A 13,760-nucleotide genomic window follows, 5' to 3' on the forward strand; every position below is an offset into this window, starting at 1 on the left:
CGTACGCTGATTTTTTCGTTCTTGGCAAACAGTCGCTGATCGTTGAAACTCGACTGTTTCTTGGCCAGAAGATGAGCGAGGATGGTCACATGCATGTGGAGGTGCATCTCCTAGGAACAACTACCTGGGGGTATTGGGTGTTGCTCCGACCACCACTACACAGCCCAGCCACTTGCTTTTTGTTGGCCATCCGGCTGCAGGATGCGCTGCGAGTTCCGTTCGGCAAACTCTCGCTCAATAGGAGCAGGGCTCTTCGCTGTTCCTTTCTTTTGCTCGCTTTTCTTCTTGTAATTACCCAGCCTCCTTCTAATACTACTCTACATAGAAGCGTCTCATCCCCCACCTCTTATTTAATCGATGCAGTTCAGCATTACTGTCGACAACCCCGACGAGGACATCTGCGTGTTCCAGGATGCACCTGGCGTGGTCTGCGGCCAGGTGAATATCTACACGAGGAAAAAGGCAGAGCTCCGGGAAGTGGATATCCGACTCATCTGCGATGAGCTGATTGACATGTTTGGTAGCGAGTCGGGGAACGGGCTGTACACCAACCTGCAAAAGACAACCAAGACTATCAACAGCTGGGTCGTCCTCCCCGAGCGGCCCAAGGCGCATGTGCTCGAGGAAGGAACACACCAGTATGCGTTCGAGGTTGGTCTGCCAGCCGGTCTTGACGCAACCATCACAATGCGGTCGTACAAGCTGGAGTACTTTTTGGAGGCACGCTTAAAGCACTCGTCGTTCTTTAAGCCCAACGAGGTCGTCCGCATTCCTATCGTGCTGACCCAGATTCCCATGTCTCAGAACCTGCACAATGACGACGCTGCGTCGCTCGAAATCAGCCCTGTCCCTAACGACTGCCCGCTGAGCATGCTCCGGCCGTGCGATGTGCCTATCGGTCACTCGCTGCGGCCTCGCTTGGACCTAATCGACCAGGGAAAGCCGTTCACGCTGCTGCATTTGTGGCACGAAAAACTTGCATTCCGCATTAAACTTCCCACACGGCCGTGCACTGCTGGCAGGCTCCACCCCGGTTGTTGAGTTTGAGACACTGCCTATCGACCAGAACTTTAGGTTCACTCGCGTTACGCTGGCTTTGGAGGAGGTTGTCCTGATGGCACGCCCACAGCGGAATGCGGTGTCAAAGTCGATCAATGTCACTGAGACGCACATCTCGAGCCCAGACCGGCGCCCGAGTGGCTCCAGGAAACGGCGCAGCACACTGGCAACGCTTGGCAGTGGAGGCAGCAGTGTCAGCAACAGAAGCAGCACAATGGTCAACAGCGAGGGACTAGTGGGGGCAGGGCCACAAAGCGTGCGGCGCCAGTCAAATGCTGCAGCGTCGATAATGTCTCAGTCATCGACATCTAGCGAGGAAAACAAATCGGTATTCCAGCTGCACGTCGCACACCCGCTGGTCAGGTCAAAGGGCAACAAACTTGTTGGCGGCAGCACAATCTGTAAGGTGCGCGACTTGGTTGCCACGCCAATCTCGCTGCCCTCGACAGCGATTTCGACGCTGCAGTCAGCCATCAGTCCACTTCAGCGATACTGCAGGACCATGGATTTATAGCTGCACGCACCCGGATTCGTATCCCATCGCTGTCTGACCTCCCAGACGCATCTGGATATCCCGCAATTCGCACATCCAGGTCCACCACCAGCTCTCGTACACACTCGAGTTCCAAAAGGTCAGCAATATCCCCGCCGCACAGCAGGATCCTGTTACCAACAGCTCGCACCCTCGTGTCTTGGCAGTCTCGGAGATGTACCGCAGCATTGGCAAATCGCATATTATTCGGCGCGATGACCTCCCTGACCCCTCGGGGTTGCCGATTTCCGACGACCTCCTGTCCAAGCCCCGCGTTGTCCGTGGGACGCTGCCTGTGTCCATTGTGCCAGAACAAGCTGGTTGACTTGTGGGAAATCGCGCCACGCAGCACCGAGGACGAGCCTGCTGAACGTGTTTCTCCGCCGACTTTGCCCACAGGATTGAGGATCATATGGATTTGCTGTCGCTTGCATGATCCACCTGCTGAGAGCATCTCCATGACCACTATGGCGCCAACAGAGGCTCCCTTCCCGGTATTGTCGAAGCCTGCGCCAGTAGAGCCGACCATGAGCTTCCCGCTGCCCTACAGCGACAGTGGGGCTGTGGCAGCGAGTGGTTCTGGCATGGGTCCTGCAGCTAGCAAGCCCTGCAGTGCTTTCGCATCAGCCCTCAATGCCAGCACTCAACCCACAGTTTGCGAGCAGCTCTTCATATGTGTCACCGCTACCGCAGCCACTGCCGATCCATGAAGCTCCTACTATAAGCACAGTGCAGAGCCACAACTCATCCTACCCGGCACGAGTTGTCACCCCTACCAGTGCGGCGGTGACCCAGGTAGATCCTGTACCTGCTAGCCCGGTTGCGCAAGAGTCTGCACAACCAGGCCTGCTACAGTCAGCACAGACAGTGTCGATGCCGGTACCAGTGCAAAACCAGGTGCGTGCTGCTTCTCCTATCGGCGGCTTCCACCTCTCGGCTGGATTCCCTGGTCCAGCACAGCTTGGTCAGTGCGCCAGACGCTACAGTTGCAAGCGGCAATGGGGTCTGCCGGAATGAGCCCATCAGGCAACCCAATGTTTGGTCTCCAGCTCGGACATCCGCCGTTCATGCAACCTATGACCATCGTCGCCCACAGCCAGCTCAGCGGCTGGCTGGATCACAGTCGATGTTCAACCCGATGATGGGCAACATGTTTAGTCCGATGCAGATCCAGCAGCAGATACTGATGTTCCAGGAGCAGCAGCGCATGCAGCAGCAAATGTTCTTCCAGCAAATCGCAGAGCAGTATTCCATGTTCATGCAACACCCGATGATGCAGCCACCGACGTCGCCAACTATGTCGATGTCAATGTCCTCAGCAGGGATACAGGATACCAGGGATACCAGGAGTACCAGGAGTGCCAGGAGTGCCAGGGATGCCAGGAATACCAGGAGTGCCAGGGATGCCAGGAATACCAGGAGTGCAGGAGTGCCAGGGTGCCACTAGCACCCCTGTCAGGCGGTATGCCAGGCAGCCCACGCACGCCTTCAGCATTTGACTCAGCCGTGGTCACACCCCAGCCAACCACCCAAGATGTACAGCCTAATGCTGCCCCAGTCGACACCGAGGTACAGCAAGTATCTCCCGCGCAGTCCCCACCACTTGTTTCTGAGCCATCGGATATGGCCACCATCAGCCCCACTGGTTCTGCTAATGCCCCTACGACGGCACCTGTGACAGCGACATCTACTGCCATGGCCGCTGGTGCTGCACCTGTCGAGCCCCAGCAGGCGGAACCACAGGCGAGTACGCCAGCTGAGCCTGCCGAAGTAGCTGTCCCCCGTCTCGTCGCCTCCAGTTCGAGAACGCATCGCCACCAGCCATCATCTCAACGAAATCATGGATGTTCCCATCGACTACAGCTCGCCCCCGCCCGACTACGAGGAGTTTGCAATGCCACCGCCGTATGACCACCAGTCAAGCGTCGGAGGACGACGCTAGGGTTAATATATGTGGCCTGTATGTTAAAATGTTACAAAATGTATTTGGATCAAGTACGGGTGTTTTTAATGAAGGAGGTTTCTACATGATAGACGACTGCTTTCGCCGTGTACCGCACATAGACATCGGTGTAGAGCAGCCGGATGGTCTCGTTCTTGACCTGGTCAAGCATCGAAATCGCTCATATTGCCGGCTCTCTTGGGCGCGCAAAACCTCGTCCACAAGCGCTCCCGGCAGATTGACTGCCATGCCAGCGTCGGGACGAACGTACACGCCGATGAATGCGTTGACGCGCTTGACCACGGTGTTTGGGAACTGCTGTGGACTTGCGGATGTGCTTTTGCGGGCACTGGGCGACGACAGTATCATAGATGCCGTGGATTACACTGGTGTGCAGCACCGTGTTTTTGATCGGCTGGCTCACCGAGATGTGGTGGTTCCGCCTGCCAAACAGACGGCCAAGGACAGACTCCTCTTCCTCCTCAGTGTCTTCACTGATATCAACTGCCTGGGGCTTGTCAGGAATGGTGTCGGCCTTGGATGTGGTACCAAAGGCGCGTACGGTATACGCCTTGATGAGCTGGTAGTCATCTATGAATGAGGTCAGCTCTGAGCAGAACGACTGGGCAGTGAATCGCCGGAACTCCTCATACTGGATCGGGTTCTCGAGCATGTCGATGAATCCCCTGGCGTGCGTAAGCCCAGCAGCCGCTGGTCGCCAGTAGGGGGCGGCCAGTGCTGATTCGAAGCTGGATTCAGGCCAGGACGAGTGCAGACGGCGCGCAAGTTTGCGCGACCTGACAAGCGGGACCACCACCGAGGTGATGTGGACACATATGACGCTGAGCCAGGCAAAGAACAGACCGGAAAAGATAAGCCGGATGCGCTTCAGCTTGACCTCCCACACCATAGCCAGCACCATATCGAAGACGGCCAGCGTCACGCACATGATCAGGTCGTATTTGATGCCAAAAGCGTCGTTAAGACCCCACACCTGTGCGAGCAGGATCGGACAGATCACTACAAGCGCAATGCCCAGCATGATGAGGACCGGGAGCTCGGGCCAGTCAAGACCGCACACGCGATTCAGGGGGTGGATGGAGTAGAACGGCGTCGCCGCACTGAACACGGCGGTCATAATTACTATACATGTCATGAAGCCGCAACGAAAAGCAGCAGTGCGCGACTCGTAGCAAACGGCTGCAGCCGCATGTACTTTTGCAGTCTCTTTTGCAGCTTGCGGGAATGGGCGGGCAGGCAGGCGCCGCCCAGCACACTGGCTGCGTCGCCGGTTGCTGACCTGTGCGTCGGCAGCATGTGGTACGGGTGCCTCAGGGATGTCTCGTCGAATACCAGGCTGCTCTTGAGCGATGGCGTCATAGGGGTTACGGTTCCAGCATACGTGCTGTTCTCGTGCTGCAGCTGCAAGCCGCTGCGCTCCATGTTGGCCCTAGTTGGTCTCGGCGATTTCGGCAGCCAGCCTGCTTTTGAGGTTGTGCAGGTTGGCCTGCACGATGAAGTGCCAGGCGCGCGTCATGACGCCCAATGAGAACAGCGTCATGCCGCAGTTGAGCAGCCAGAGCTTGACTATGCAGGGCGTGTCGGCGCGTGCTGTGCTCAAGAGGCCGAGCAGTCCAACCAGGTACCCGCCCGCGGTCTGCACAGAGACAAGTGTGACAGAGCGCTTGACAAGATCGCGGCCCTGGCGCGCCTTGGACTGCCGGATAAACAGATACATTGTGGCGGCGACAAGTATTGTGTAGACGCCGAGCAGAGTAAATATGGCTATCTCGCGGATCTTGCGCGATCGCGGGCTGATGACATCGTCCAGATTGAATGTGGACGGGGCAGCCCATATCGGCGATGTGAGCGGAAAGAGGGCAATATTAATAATGCAAAATATGTAAATAGCAAAGGGGCTAAAGGGGAAACAAAGCGGCAAGGGAAAAGGGAAGGCAAAATATAGCAGAACAGGGAAATGGGCTTTTGCCTGGGGCTGCCGGCAAAAAAGCAGCCAGACATGCAATCGGGACGGCGTTAGAAAAACCACAACAGACTTTAACCTTCTTTTGCGCTCATTCCATTTCCTGCCTTCCCCAGCCAAATGGGCCGATGCAGCCATCTGTTTTGCCAGTCCCGACCGCCGCCTGGGACTTCTTTCCAAGGAACGCGGAGGCGGCGTCGTGCACAGTGCCTTGGGGCGGCTCTCGGATGGGTAGATGAGCTGCAATAAAATCGACTGCAATCGCCATTCACAACAAAGAAGATGGCCAACGGATGCGCTGACAGGTATGTAAATCGCACAAATAGCGGCAGAAGGCTGTGTAGCTGAGGCACAGTCCTGACAAAGCACCCTATTGGCGGGGCCACAATCTGCACGGAGGATCGTCGGAGGGAGCGTCCAAAAGGAAAAACTGGTCGAGTGGCATTCGCACAAAAGCGGCAGGTGTCGGGCTGGGACTGCGTGCAACGGAACTCACTTCATCGCCTTGGCCCTGTAGCGCACATACACATCGGTGTAGAGCAGGCTCAGCACCTCGTCCTTGGCGCGATCGAGGATGGTCAGAGGCGAGCTCGCGGCGGTTGAGGTGTGCGTAGATGTCCTGGATGATGGCGCCAGGGATGTTCACTGTCATCAGCGACTCGGGGCGGATGAACTTGGACACAAAGAGCACGAACCGGTCCTGCACCGACGCCGGGAACTCAGTTGATGGGGACAGCCGGTATGTGGGGAAGGCGAGGCGCGCGGCCTCCAGGATGCTGACGACCGCGTTGGTCCGGAGCTTGAGCGGCTGGTTGCGGGCTTGTTTGCTTTTGCCCCCAAAGCCACCGGAGAATCGGCCGCCGCCATTGCCTTTGGCAGAGCTCAGCGTGTGGCCTGACGAATGAACGTGCCCGTCGTCGATCGACGACTGGTATTCGGGGGTATCGGCGCCGCTCATCAAGCTGCTGCTCTCAAGGGCCGTCAGGGTCACCGCCTTGAGCATCTGATAGTCGTCCAGGAATGCGACCAGCTCCGCGCAGAAGCACGACGCCGCAAAGCTGCGGAACCTGTCGTACTGGAAGTCGTCGTCGAGCAGCATCTCAAAGTCGCGCCGCTTGGTCCCAACAACGATGTTCGGATGCGACTTCTTGCCGAGCACTGAGCTGCGCGGGGTCTCCAGAGTCTGGTGCTGCTCAACAACAAGCTCGTTGCTAGAGCCTGTGAGGCTGGCAGGCACGCTTGGCCAGCCTGTGTGCGCGCACGAGTGGGACCACGACCGAAACAACGTGCTTGGCTGTTGCGCTGACCCAGATGAAGAACAGGCCTGACACAATCAGCCGTGGAGCGGCGAGCTTGGTCTCCCACACCAAGGCCAGCGTTAGATTGGCCACATCAAAGCAGACACAGATAAACAGGTCGTTGCGGATACCGTATGCGTCCTCGAGCCGCCAGACCTTAATGAGCAGCACTGGGCAAAGGAACACCAGGAATGTGGCCAGCAGCCCAATAACCGGATAGTACCCCCAGGCCGCAACGCACGAGATGCTGGTCGGGTTGATGGAGAAATCGTCAGAGAGGACGTTGATGACGACAGTCAGGATGACGATAAGGACCATGGCAATAGCGATGTACATCATCAGCGCCTTGTCGGACACGTAGTGCTGCAGCTTCGAGATACTTTAGCAGATCCTTGCGAAGGACGTGCTTGCTCCACGCTGTCGGCTTCCTGCAGCTGGCCGGAATTCTCCATGCCGCCCAGCTCGAACTTGTCGTCACTGCCAAATGCTCCAAACACGCTGTCATACTGCGCCGGCAATGCATCGAATTCGGCCGCCCACGACAGCGGGATCGCCGTCGGCGCTACCGGCACATTGGTGATCGTGCTCAGCTTTGACTTAATTTCGTGGGTCCGCGATGTAACGATGAGCTGGGCCGAGCGTGCTGTCAGCGAGAGCACGATGAGCGACAGCCCGATGTTGAACAGCCAAAGCTTGATCGCGCACGGGTATAGTGTGACAGCCGTGCTGATGAGCCCCAGCAGACCGGCTAGCAGACAGCCGACTGCCTGTGTTGTGACGAGCGCGACCGAGCGGTTGACCAGCTCTGTTTCACGCTGTCTGAGTGAGCGCCGCAGGAACATGACAAGGGTAGTAACGACAAAGACGATATAGACGCCCATGATTGTGAATGTAACAATCTCGCGAGTCTTCATCTGTGACCCAGACATCACACTGGCTGGGTCGTCATCCCATGGGACAGGCTTGTTGACCATTTTTATGTGGGTATAATGATGTTTGTGCGATTAGCAGTACTAACAGGTGGATATCAAGCTATGAAACAGGGTGGCAATATACAGCAGGAAATATCGATAGAAGGATGAAATGATAGGAGGAAAGAGAATTAAACGAGAATAGCGGAAACAGGATGTTGACCTGAACCAGAAGGGGGGAGCTGGGACGCTTATATGAAGTGCAGCGGAACATTGTGGCAGGAGTCCTGGGCGGAGGTTTCAGATCCGCGTCTTGTTTCATGCTACAGTGTGCTGGGATTGCCAGGTATGCATGAAACAAACGGATACAGGTGGCGATTCGATGGCTACATGCAGTCGAATCATCGATCCACAGCGGCGCTGGAGTGGTTGAAAGGGATTTGGGCGACTCCTTCAGCCAAAGCATGCTATGTAGAGAAAAAGAATAAACAAACGCCCTTTTTATATTGGCGATTGCCTCAGTTTACCCCCCAATCTCTACATCCGCTGGCAATCAGTTGCCAAACACAGCCATGTGTATTAAACATTCTGAAAAAGTACGCATCTCCGTGCATGCGTGAAAGAGCCGCTGCACAGAATGAAACTCCGACCCAGCTGCCATAGGCGGGTGTTGAGCAAGTAAGCAGTCTCCCACTCTATCGACCCAGCGTGCCGATGCTGTAGAAGCCGGTAACAATGCTTGACTCCATGCACAGGCTATCTTTAGCAATGCAGGGCGGCTGTGGAGCTTGACTTTTTTCTTTGCTCAATGTCTCCAATACAATGCATCAGCCTGCATCCTTGCCTCAGCGTACCTCCAGCCTCTGTTAAAGTCATTTATTTTTATACATGGCGGCGGTGCCTCAGAATGGTATTCACATGTCATCGCCCAACCGATTGCTTCAAAAGCGGTGGCAACGTGCGATACATAGTTGCCCAACAATAGGGCGACAAAGCCTAGCATGGCCGATCGATGCAGCTTCAATGTACGTTCCGTTGGGTAAGGTTAGTAGCTGCTGCACTTGCTGACGAGCACACGGCAGTCGCGGTCCGGGTACTTTGGCTGGGCCGTCACCTGAGTGGGTCCGCGGCATGATAGCCGGATCTCCCGTTGCCGGGTCAATGTTGTCGGGCGTAAATAGCGCACCCTTGGGCAGACACAGGTCGTAGTCCTTCAGGATGTTTGGCAGCAGCGTGAGCATCTCCATCCAGGCGAGTGCTTTCCCGGGGCACGCCCTGGCGCCGGCGCTAAAGGTGATCAGGGTCTGCTTGGCCTTTGGGCTGTCCAGGAAGCGCTCGGGGAGGAAGCGCTCGGGGCTGTCCCACAGGGTGGGGTGCAAGCAGTGGCCTGCAAAATTGACGCCAACAGTGAACCCTGCTGGGATGTAGTGGCCCTGCAGCTGAACTCCGCCGCTGGGCACATCGCGTGTGAAGTTCTGTCCCGAGACTGGCCGGAGGCGCATTGCCTCGTAGATGCAGGCCTCTGTGAACGGCAACTTGGCGCGCGCGCCTGACGAGCGGATGACCTCGTCGTAGGCAAACTGGCTGCGAATCTCGCTGACAGCCCGCTTGTATGCATCGGGGTGCAGAAGCAGCAGATGCAGCGTCCACGTAAGTGTCAGCGCGGTGGTGTCGGTTGCTGCCAGCAGCAGCATGCGCACCTCAGCCTCGACCTGGTCCGCGGTCATTCGGGTTTTGGACCCTGGGTCCTCGGAATCGATGAATGACTGGAGGACATCGCGCGGTTTATCGCCGTTGCTGTGCGACGCCGCCGACTTGCGAGCCCGGATGGTTTCCTGGCCAAATCGGGTGCACTCATTCATATAGTTGAGCTGCTCGCTGATCAGTCCGCAGAACGGCCACATCCTGATAGGCGGGAAAACCGCCATGTACAACGCGAGCTTTACTGTCGATCGGGCCCAGCGTACAACGCGAGTGTCGTTGTTTTTGAGTGCGTGGAACGACTGGCCGTAGCCAAGGAGGCCGATAACGTCAAAGGTGGCCAGCAGAAAATCAACAGAATACACGACCTCGATGTCGTGCCCCACAGCGCGGTCCAGCTGGCTGTCCCACTTTTGCTTCAGCGCCAGGATGCCGTGCTCCAGGATCTGCGGCTCCATCTCGCGCAGGTAGCTGGGGTTGAAGGCAGGGCCGATCTGGTGCCGGCGCATCTTGTTCATCTGCGGATCGCGTGTCGAGAAGGTGGTCGGGTGCGAGATCACCATCTTGTCGTACTCGGCCGACTTGGTGAACCTGTGCGTGGCCAGCACAGTCGAGCAGTCGTGCGGGTTCGAGATGGACACCGAGGTGGGCGAGATCACATAGATGTCGCCGTATTTGCGGAAGTTTCGTTCACACACCTCCGTTCGCAGGCCAAGCAGTCGCAGCACCTTGTCGTGTAATGGCGTGATACGGGCCAGGAGCGGACCGGGTATATGACGTAAGGGGGAAAGGTACAGAGCGTACACCACGGTGTACAGAATGTAGGAGATAGCAGCGAAAATGGAAATTGCAATAAGCAGCGGCATTGTATCCGGAAATGGGCAATAGGCTGACGATGATTTGGAGGGCGTTTTGGCAAGGGGTACCGGCGATTCCCGATAGATAATAGCAATAATAATAATTAATATAGGGTGTGGGCACGTCTATGAATCAGATGGCTTGTCCAGGGATTGCACAGTGCGTGGAGTGTCTTAAGGCGAAGAAGAGCGAATGGAAGTCTAGAAATACGCGTTGAATAATAGAGCGGCTGCGAGTGATTCCTGGAGAGTGAATGCCTAGAAACAGTCGCTTGGTGATGGTGTGAGTGTGGGCAGGGAGTGAGATATAACGTGGTTGACGATGCAGTTGGTGGTGAGACATTGCAGTGCTGTCGGCCAGCGTTTGCGCATTTTATACCTGCGCACCACCAATCCTGTGTCGAAAAATCAGCGCACGTACTGTAGTAGAGTTGACAAGGCCCTAGTGACAAGTTGAAACCCGGAGCCTGATCACTAGCATTGACGTAGAGACATCCGCAGCACCGCATCATGAGAAAATCAGCCAGCATGACTTCATTTCATGGAGAAATCAACGTTATAAAAATACATGCTGCACGATATCCTCAGCATCGGATGGAAAACCCGATGATTTCGCATTTGTGAACGCGCCATCCGGCCCTGGCGCCGCAGCTCCCTCTTCCCCGCATGGGTGATCGCGCCACCCTGCACGGCCCAGCTCGATATCCCTGGGGAGAAAGGGGGAGCACTGGCATAACCGACATGGTGGATGGGGCCGGTAATGAGGCTCATTCCGGATACTCTCACCGCCGCTTTGAAGGTCGGTCTAGCCGGTTGGCCTGCCAAGCTGGTCACTGGTGTGGGGGCTCGTTGGTTGGTTGGCTGGTGGATGGATGGGTGTGTGATACCATCTTTTATTTACGGCCGGTACCAAAGATGTTAAATACCCATTTCATTTTGGTGCACATCTGTTTAAATACGTGGCTCCTTTGCCCTCTTTCCCTTCCTCTCTTATCCACCCATCCGCTCACCCCTACCCTCCCTCCGCTTCTGCCCCTCATCTCTGTCAGCAGGCTATAAAAAGCTCCCAACAGTTGCGGGCAGCCTTGATTTTTGGACCAAAATAGCCGCGGCCGTGCACGATCAGAGAATTGGCGATAATTTGCGATAGCAGAGGTAGGTATGTGCATTCTTAATCTCGGCATTCACGAGTGATTTGGTTCGCGGCAGGAATCAGCGCCTGCAATGCCATCGAGCGCCCAGCGATTGACGCTCCAAAGCGCAGGACCGGCCCAGCGTGTGACCTCATGATCTGCCGACGGACTTACCCACGGCTCTGCGGTATGTGCATGCGATAACGAGTCTCATGCAGTAGCGGTTTTAGGGCATGGCCGGTGGTGTGCAGGACATGCGCGTTATTGTTCCGCTATTTTTTATGGACAGTGTCATGTTTGTAGAAAAACGGAGTGGGCTAGTCCATAAATTGCAGCGAATACGGAAGGTGGTACAGTAGAAGCTATACTCGGAGGATTCCTCTTTTGGGTTTTGGGGGCTCCAGAGCCGCTGAAAATGCTATTTCCACACTGCGGCCTAGCACTGCGAGCGGTCGTTCTTAGTCATTGCCAACGTCGCACCCCCATCTCCAGGAGCCCGTTTTGTCATCCACCGCCAGCAGCACCGCACACCTCGCCCTGGCAGGAACCAGGCGGACTCCTCTGGAACCTGAAACCCAAACACTTAAATAGGAGGTTTCGCCCACCACGCACCACCCCCTCTGCTGTCTGTACTTTTACTAAATACTGCAATCGACCTTCCTCTAATAGTAATTCTAGTCTTTCAAGTTCCCACCTGGTCTCGCTCTCTCCACTTGGGTTCTTCGTCTTCCACCGTGTCAGAAAAATATAGACCAGACACACAAGATGCTTCGCTCGCTCTTCAGCAAGACCTCAAGCCCGTCACAAGACAGCAGCTCGCCTGCCCACGAGAAGCCGGGATTCGACGGCTCCAATCCTCCATCCGTCACTGGCGACAAGTATGTCGATGAGGCAGCTATCGCTGCATCGTCAGGGTTTGGCGACGGCGACGCCGAGAACATGCCGCCGCGCACGTCTGGCTTCGCCAAGTCGGTGATGAACGTCGTGTGCGTAGTCATCGGATCCGGGTGCCTCCAGATCAGCTACGCGTTCTCCAAGACCGGCTGGATCGGGGTACTGTTCATCGTCCTGTCGGCTGCAATTTCAATGTACACCGGGCATCTGTCAATCAAGTCGCTCTACCACAAGCCCGGCCACCGGCTGTACTCTGCGTCCGACACAGCGCGGGCAGCGTACGGACGGATTGGACAGTTTGTGATGGAGTTCTTCAGCTACCTGTACACCCTGGGCACAGCGTGTCTGTACATGATCCTGGCGGGGCAGTTCCTGAAGCAGCTGGTGGAGGACCACACGTCAATTGACAAGCGCGTATGGATTGTGATCCTGGCAGTGGTGATGTGGGTTCCGGTTGCGCTGTTCAAGTTCCTGACGGAGGCCACGATCCTGGCGCTGTTTGGGTTCCTGACCTCGTGCGTGGTGATTCTGGTGGGCACGATCCAGTCGCTGCGGTTCCCCGAGTACCCGCACTTCCACGACTCGGCGATCGGCAGCGGTGTGCCGGTGGCGCTCTCGTCGATTCTGTTTTCGTTTGCGGGCTCGGTAATTTACCCGCACGTCGAGGCGTCGATGAAGAAGCCGCGGCGCTGGCCGCTGGTCATCATGTGTGCGATGACAATCTGCGGCACAGCGTATCTTCTGATCGGCTGCGCCGGGTACTGGGCATATGGACGCAATGTGCAGTCGCCGCTGCTTGACTCAATCCCGCACGACAACGCAAACAAGGCCACGGTCGGCCTGGTAATGATCCATGTGATTATGGCGGGTCCGATCCTGATGTTCTCGTTCTTTGTGGAGATCGAGAAGAAGTACCGGATCCAGGCGTCGCACATGGGCAAGAAGAAGGAGCTGATTGTGCGTATTGCGTACCGGACCATCACGGTCGCGGTGGTGTGCGCGGTCGCGGTCGCCCTGCCGTTCTTTAGCTCGATTCTGTCGCTTATTGGCGCGCTGTCGTGCGGCATGATCCTGGCGGTGCTGCCGGTGGTGGTGTATCTGAAGCTGTACGGATGGCGCTCGGTTCCCTGGTACGAGCTGATCTGGATGTTCGTTGTGGTTGCTATCGGCTTGATTGCATGCGTCTGGGGAAGCATTGACGCGATCCAGTCGCTTATAAAGGATGTCAACAACCAGTAAGCCCCCACCTCACTGCGGGTAACCCTTTACATAGCTCATACATTTCCTCGTTACTTCTACCAATGCATATACCACTATTTATTCAAACTGCTTTTCCTTAAAATTTTTCTGGGCAGCCTCGCTAGTGAACAGGGGCAGCCATAAATCGTGATCCGCAGATGCTGCGTTGATTAAAAATTTCATGCGGCTTTTTTCTGCTTTGTTTGAAGA

At 56.2% G+C, this 13,760-nt stretch overlaps 6 protein-coding genes across 6 annotated transcripts; 3 read left to right on the top strand and 3 right to left on the bottom strand.

Moving 5' to 3' along the window:
• Positions 1-357: 357 nt before the first annotated feature.
• On the top strand, positions 358-3,533 carry DL89DRAFT_290814 (uncharacterized protein; the record flags this gene model as incomplete). Its single annotated transcript, XM_040890133.1, has 12 exons — positions 358-898; positions 1,023-1,341; positions 1,372-1,524; positions 1,619-1,865; positions 1,903-1,965; positions 2,041-2,154; positions 2,189-2,555; positions 2,585-2,676; positions 2,715-2,878; positions 2,911-3,160; positions 3,206-3,338; positions 3,391-3,533. The coding sequence occupies 12 exons, from the start codon at positions 358-360 to the stop codon at positions 3,531-3,533; spliced, it is 2,586 nt and encodes an 861-aa protein (XP_040746373.1).
• Positions 3,534-3,599: 66 nt separating this feature from the next.
• DL89DRAFT_86487 (uncharacterized protein) lies at positions 3,600-4,868 on the bottom strand. The gene has a single exon (XM_040892182.1). The coding sequence runs from the start codon at positions 4,687-4,689 to the stop codon at positions 3,715-3,717; it is 975 nt and encodes a 324-aa protein (XP_040746374.1). The 5' UTR covers positions 4,690-4,868; the 3' UTR covers positions 3,600-3,714.
• A 711-nt stretch (positions 4,869-5,579) lies between these two features.
• On the bottom strand, positions 5,580-7,871 carry DL89DRAFT_265194 (uncharacterized protein). Its single transcript, XM_040886553.1, is given in 4 exon segments — positions 5,580-6,021; positions 6,070-6,735; positions 6,755-7,184; positions 7,232-7,871. The coding sequence occupies 4 exon segments, from the start codon at positions 7,787-7,789 to the stop codon at positions 5,888-5,890; spliced, it is 1,788 nt and encodes a 595-aa protein (XP_040746375.1). The 5' UTR covers positions 7,790-7,871; the 3' UTR covers positions 5,580-5,887.
• A 716-nt stretch (positions 7,872-8,587) lies between these two features.
• On the bottom strand, positions 8,588-10,293 carry DL89DRAFT_320734 (cytochrome P450; the record flags this gene model as incomplete). The annotated part of the gene is made up of 2 exons (XM_040891229.1): positions 8,588-8,786; positions 8,824-10,293. 2 exons carry the CDS (start codon positions 10,291-10,293, stop codon positions 8,772-8,774), a joined length of 1,485 nt encoding a protein of 494 aa, XP_040746376.1. The 3' UTR covers positions 8,588-8,771.
• A 551-nt stretch (positions 10,294-10,844) lies between these two features.
• On the top strand, positions 10,845-11,246 carry DL89DRAFT_265196 (uncharacterized protein; the record flags this gene model as incomplete). The annotated part of the gene is made up of 1 exon (XM_040886554.1): positions 10,845-11,246. A coding segment is annotated over exon 1 (157 nt), but the record flags the coding sequence as incomplete, so codon positions are not given.
• Positions 11,247-12,392: 1,146 nt separating this feature from the next.
• DL89DRAFT_220841 (uncharacterized protein) lies at positions 12,393-13,550 on the top strand (the record flags this gene model as incomplete). The annotated part of the gene is made up of 1 exon (XM_040884477.1): positions 12,393-13,550. The coding sequence occupies one exon, from the start codon at positions 12,393-12,395 to the stop codon at positions 13,548-13,550; it is 1,158 nt and encodes a 385-aa protein (XP_040746378.1).
• Positions 13,551-13,760: the final 210 nt, after the last annotated feature.

This window comes from Linderina pennispora (assembly GCF_002104995.1).
Source record: "Linderina pennispora strain ATCC 12442 chromosome Unknown DL89scaffold_2, whole genome shotgun sequence".
Taxonomy (NCBI): domain Eukaryota; kingdom Fungi; phylum Kickxellomycota; class Kickxellomycetes; order Kickxellales; family Kickxellaceae; genus Linderina; species Linderina pennispora.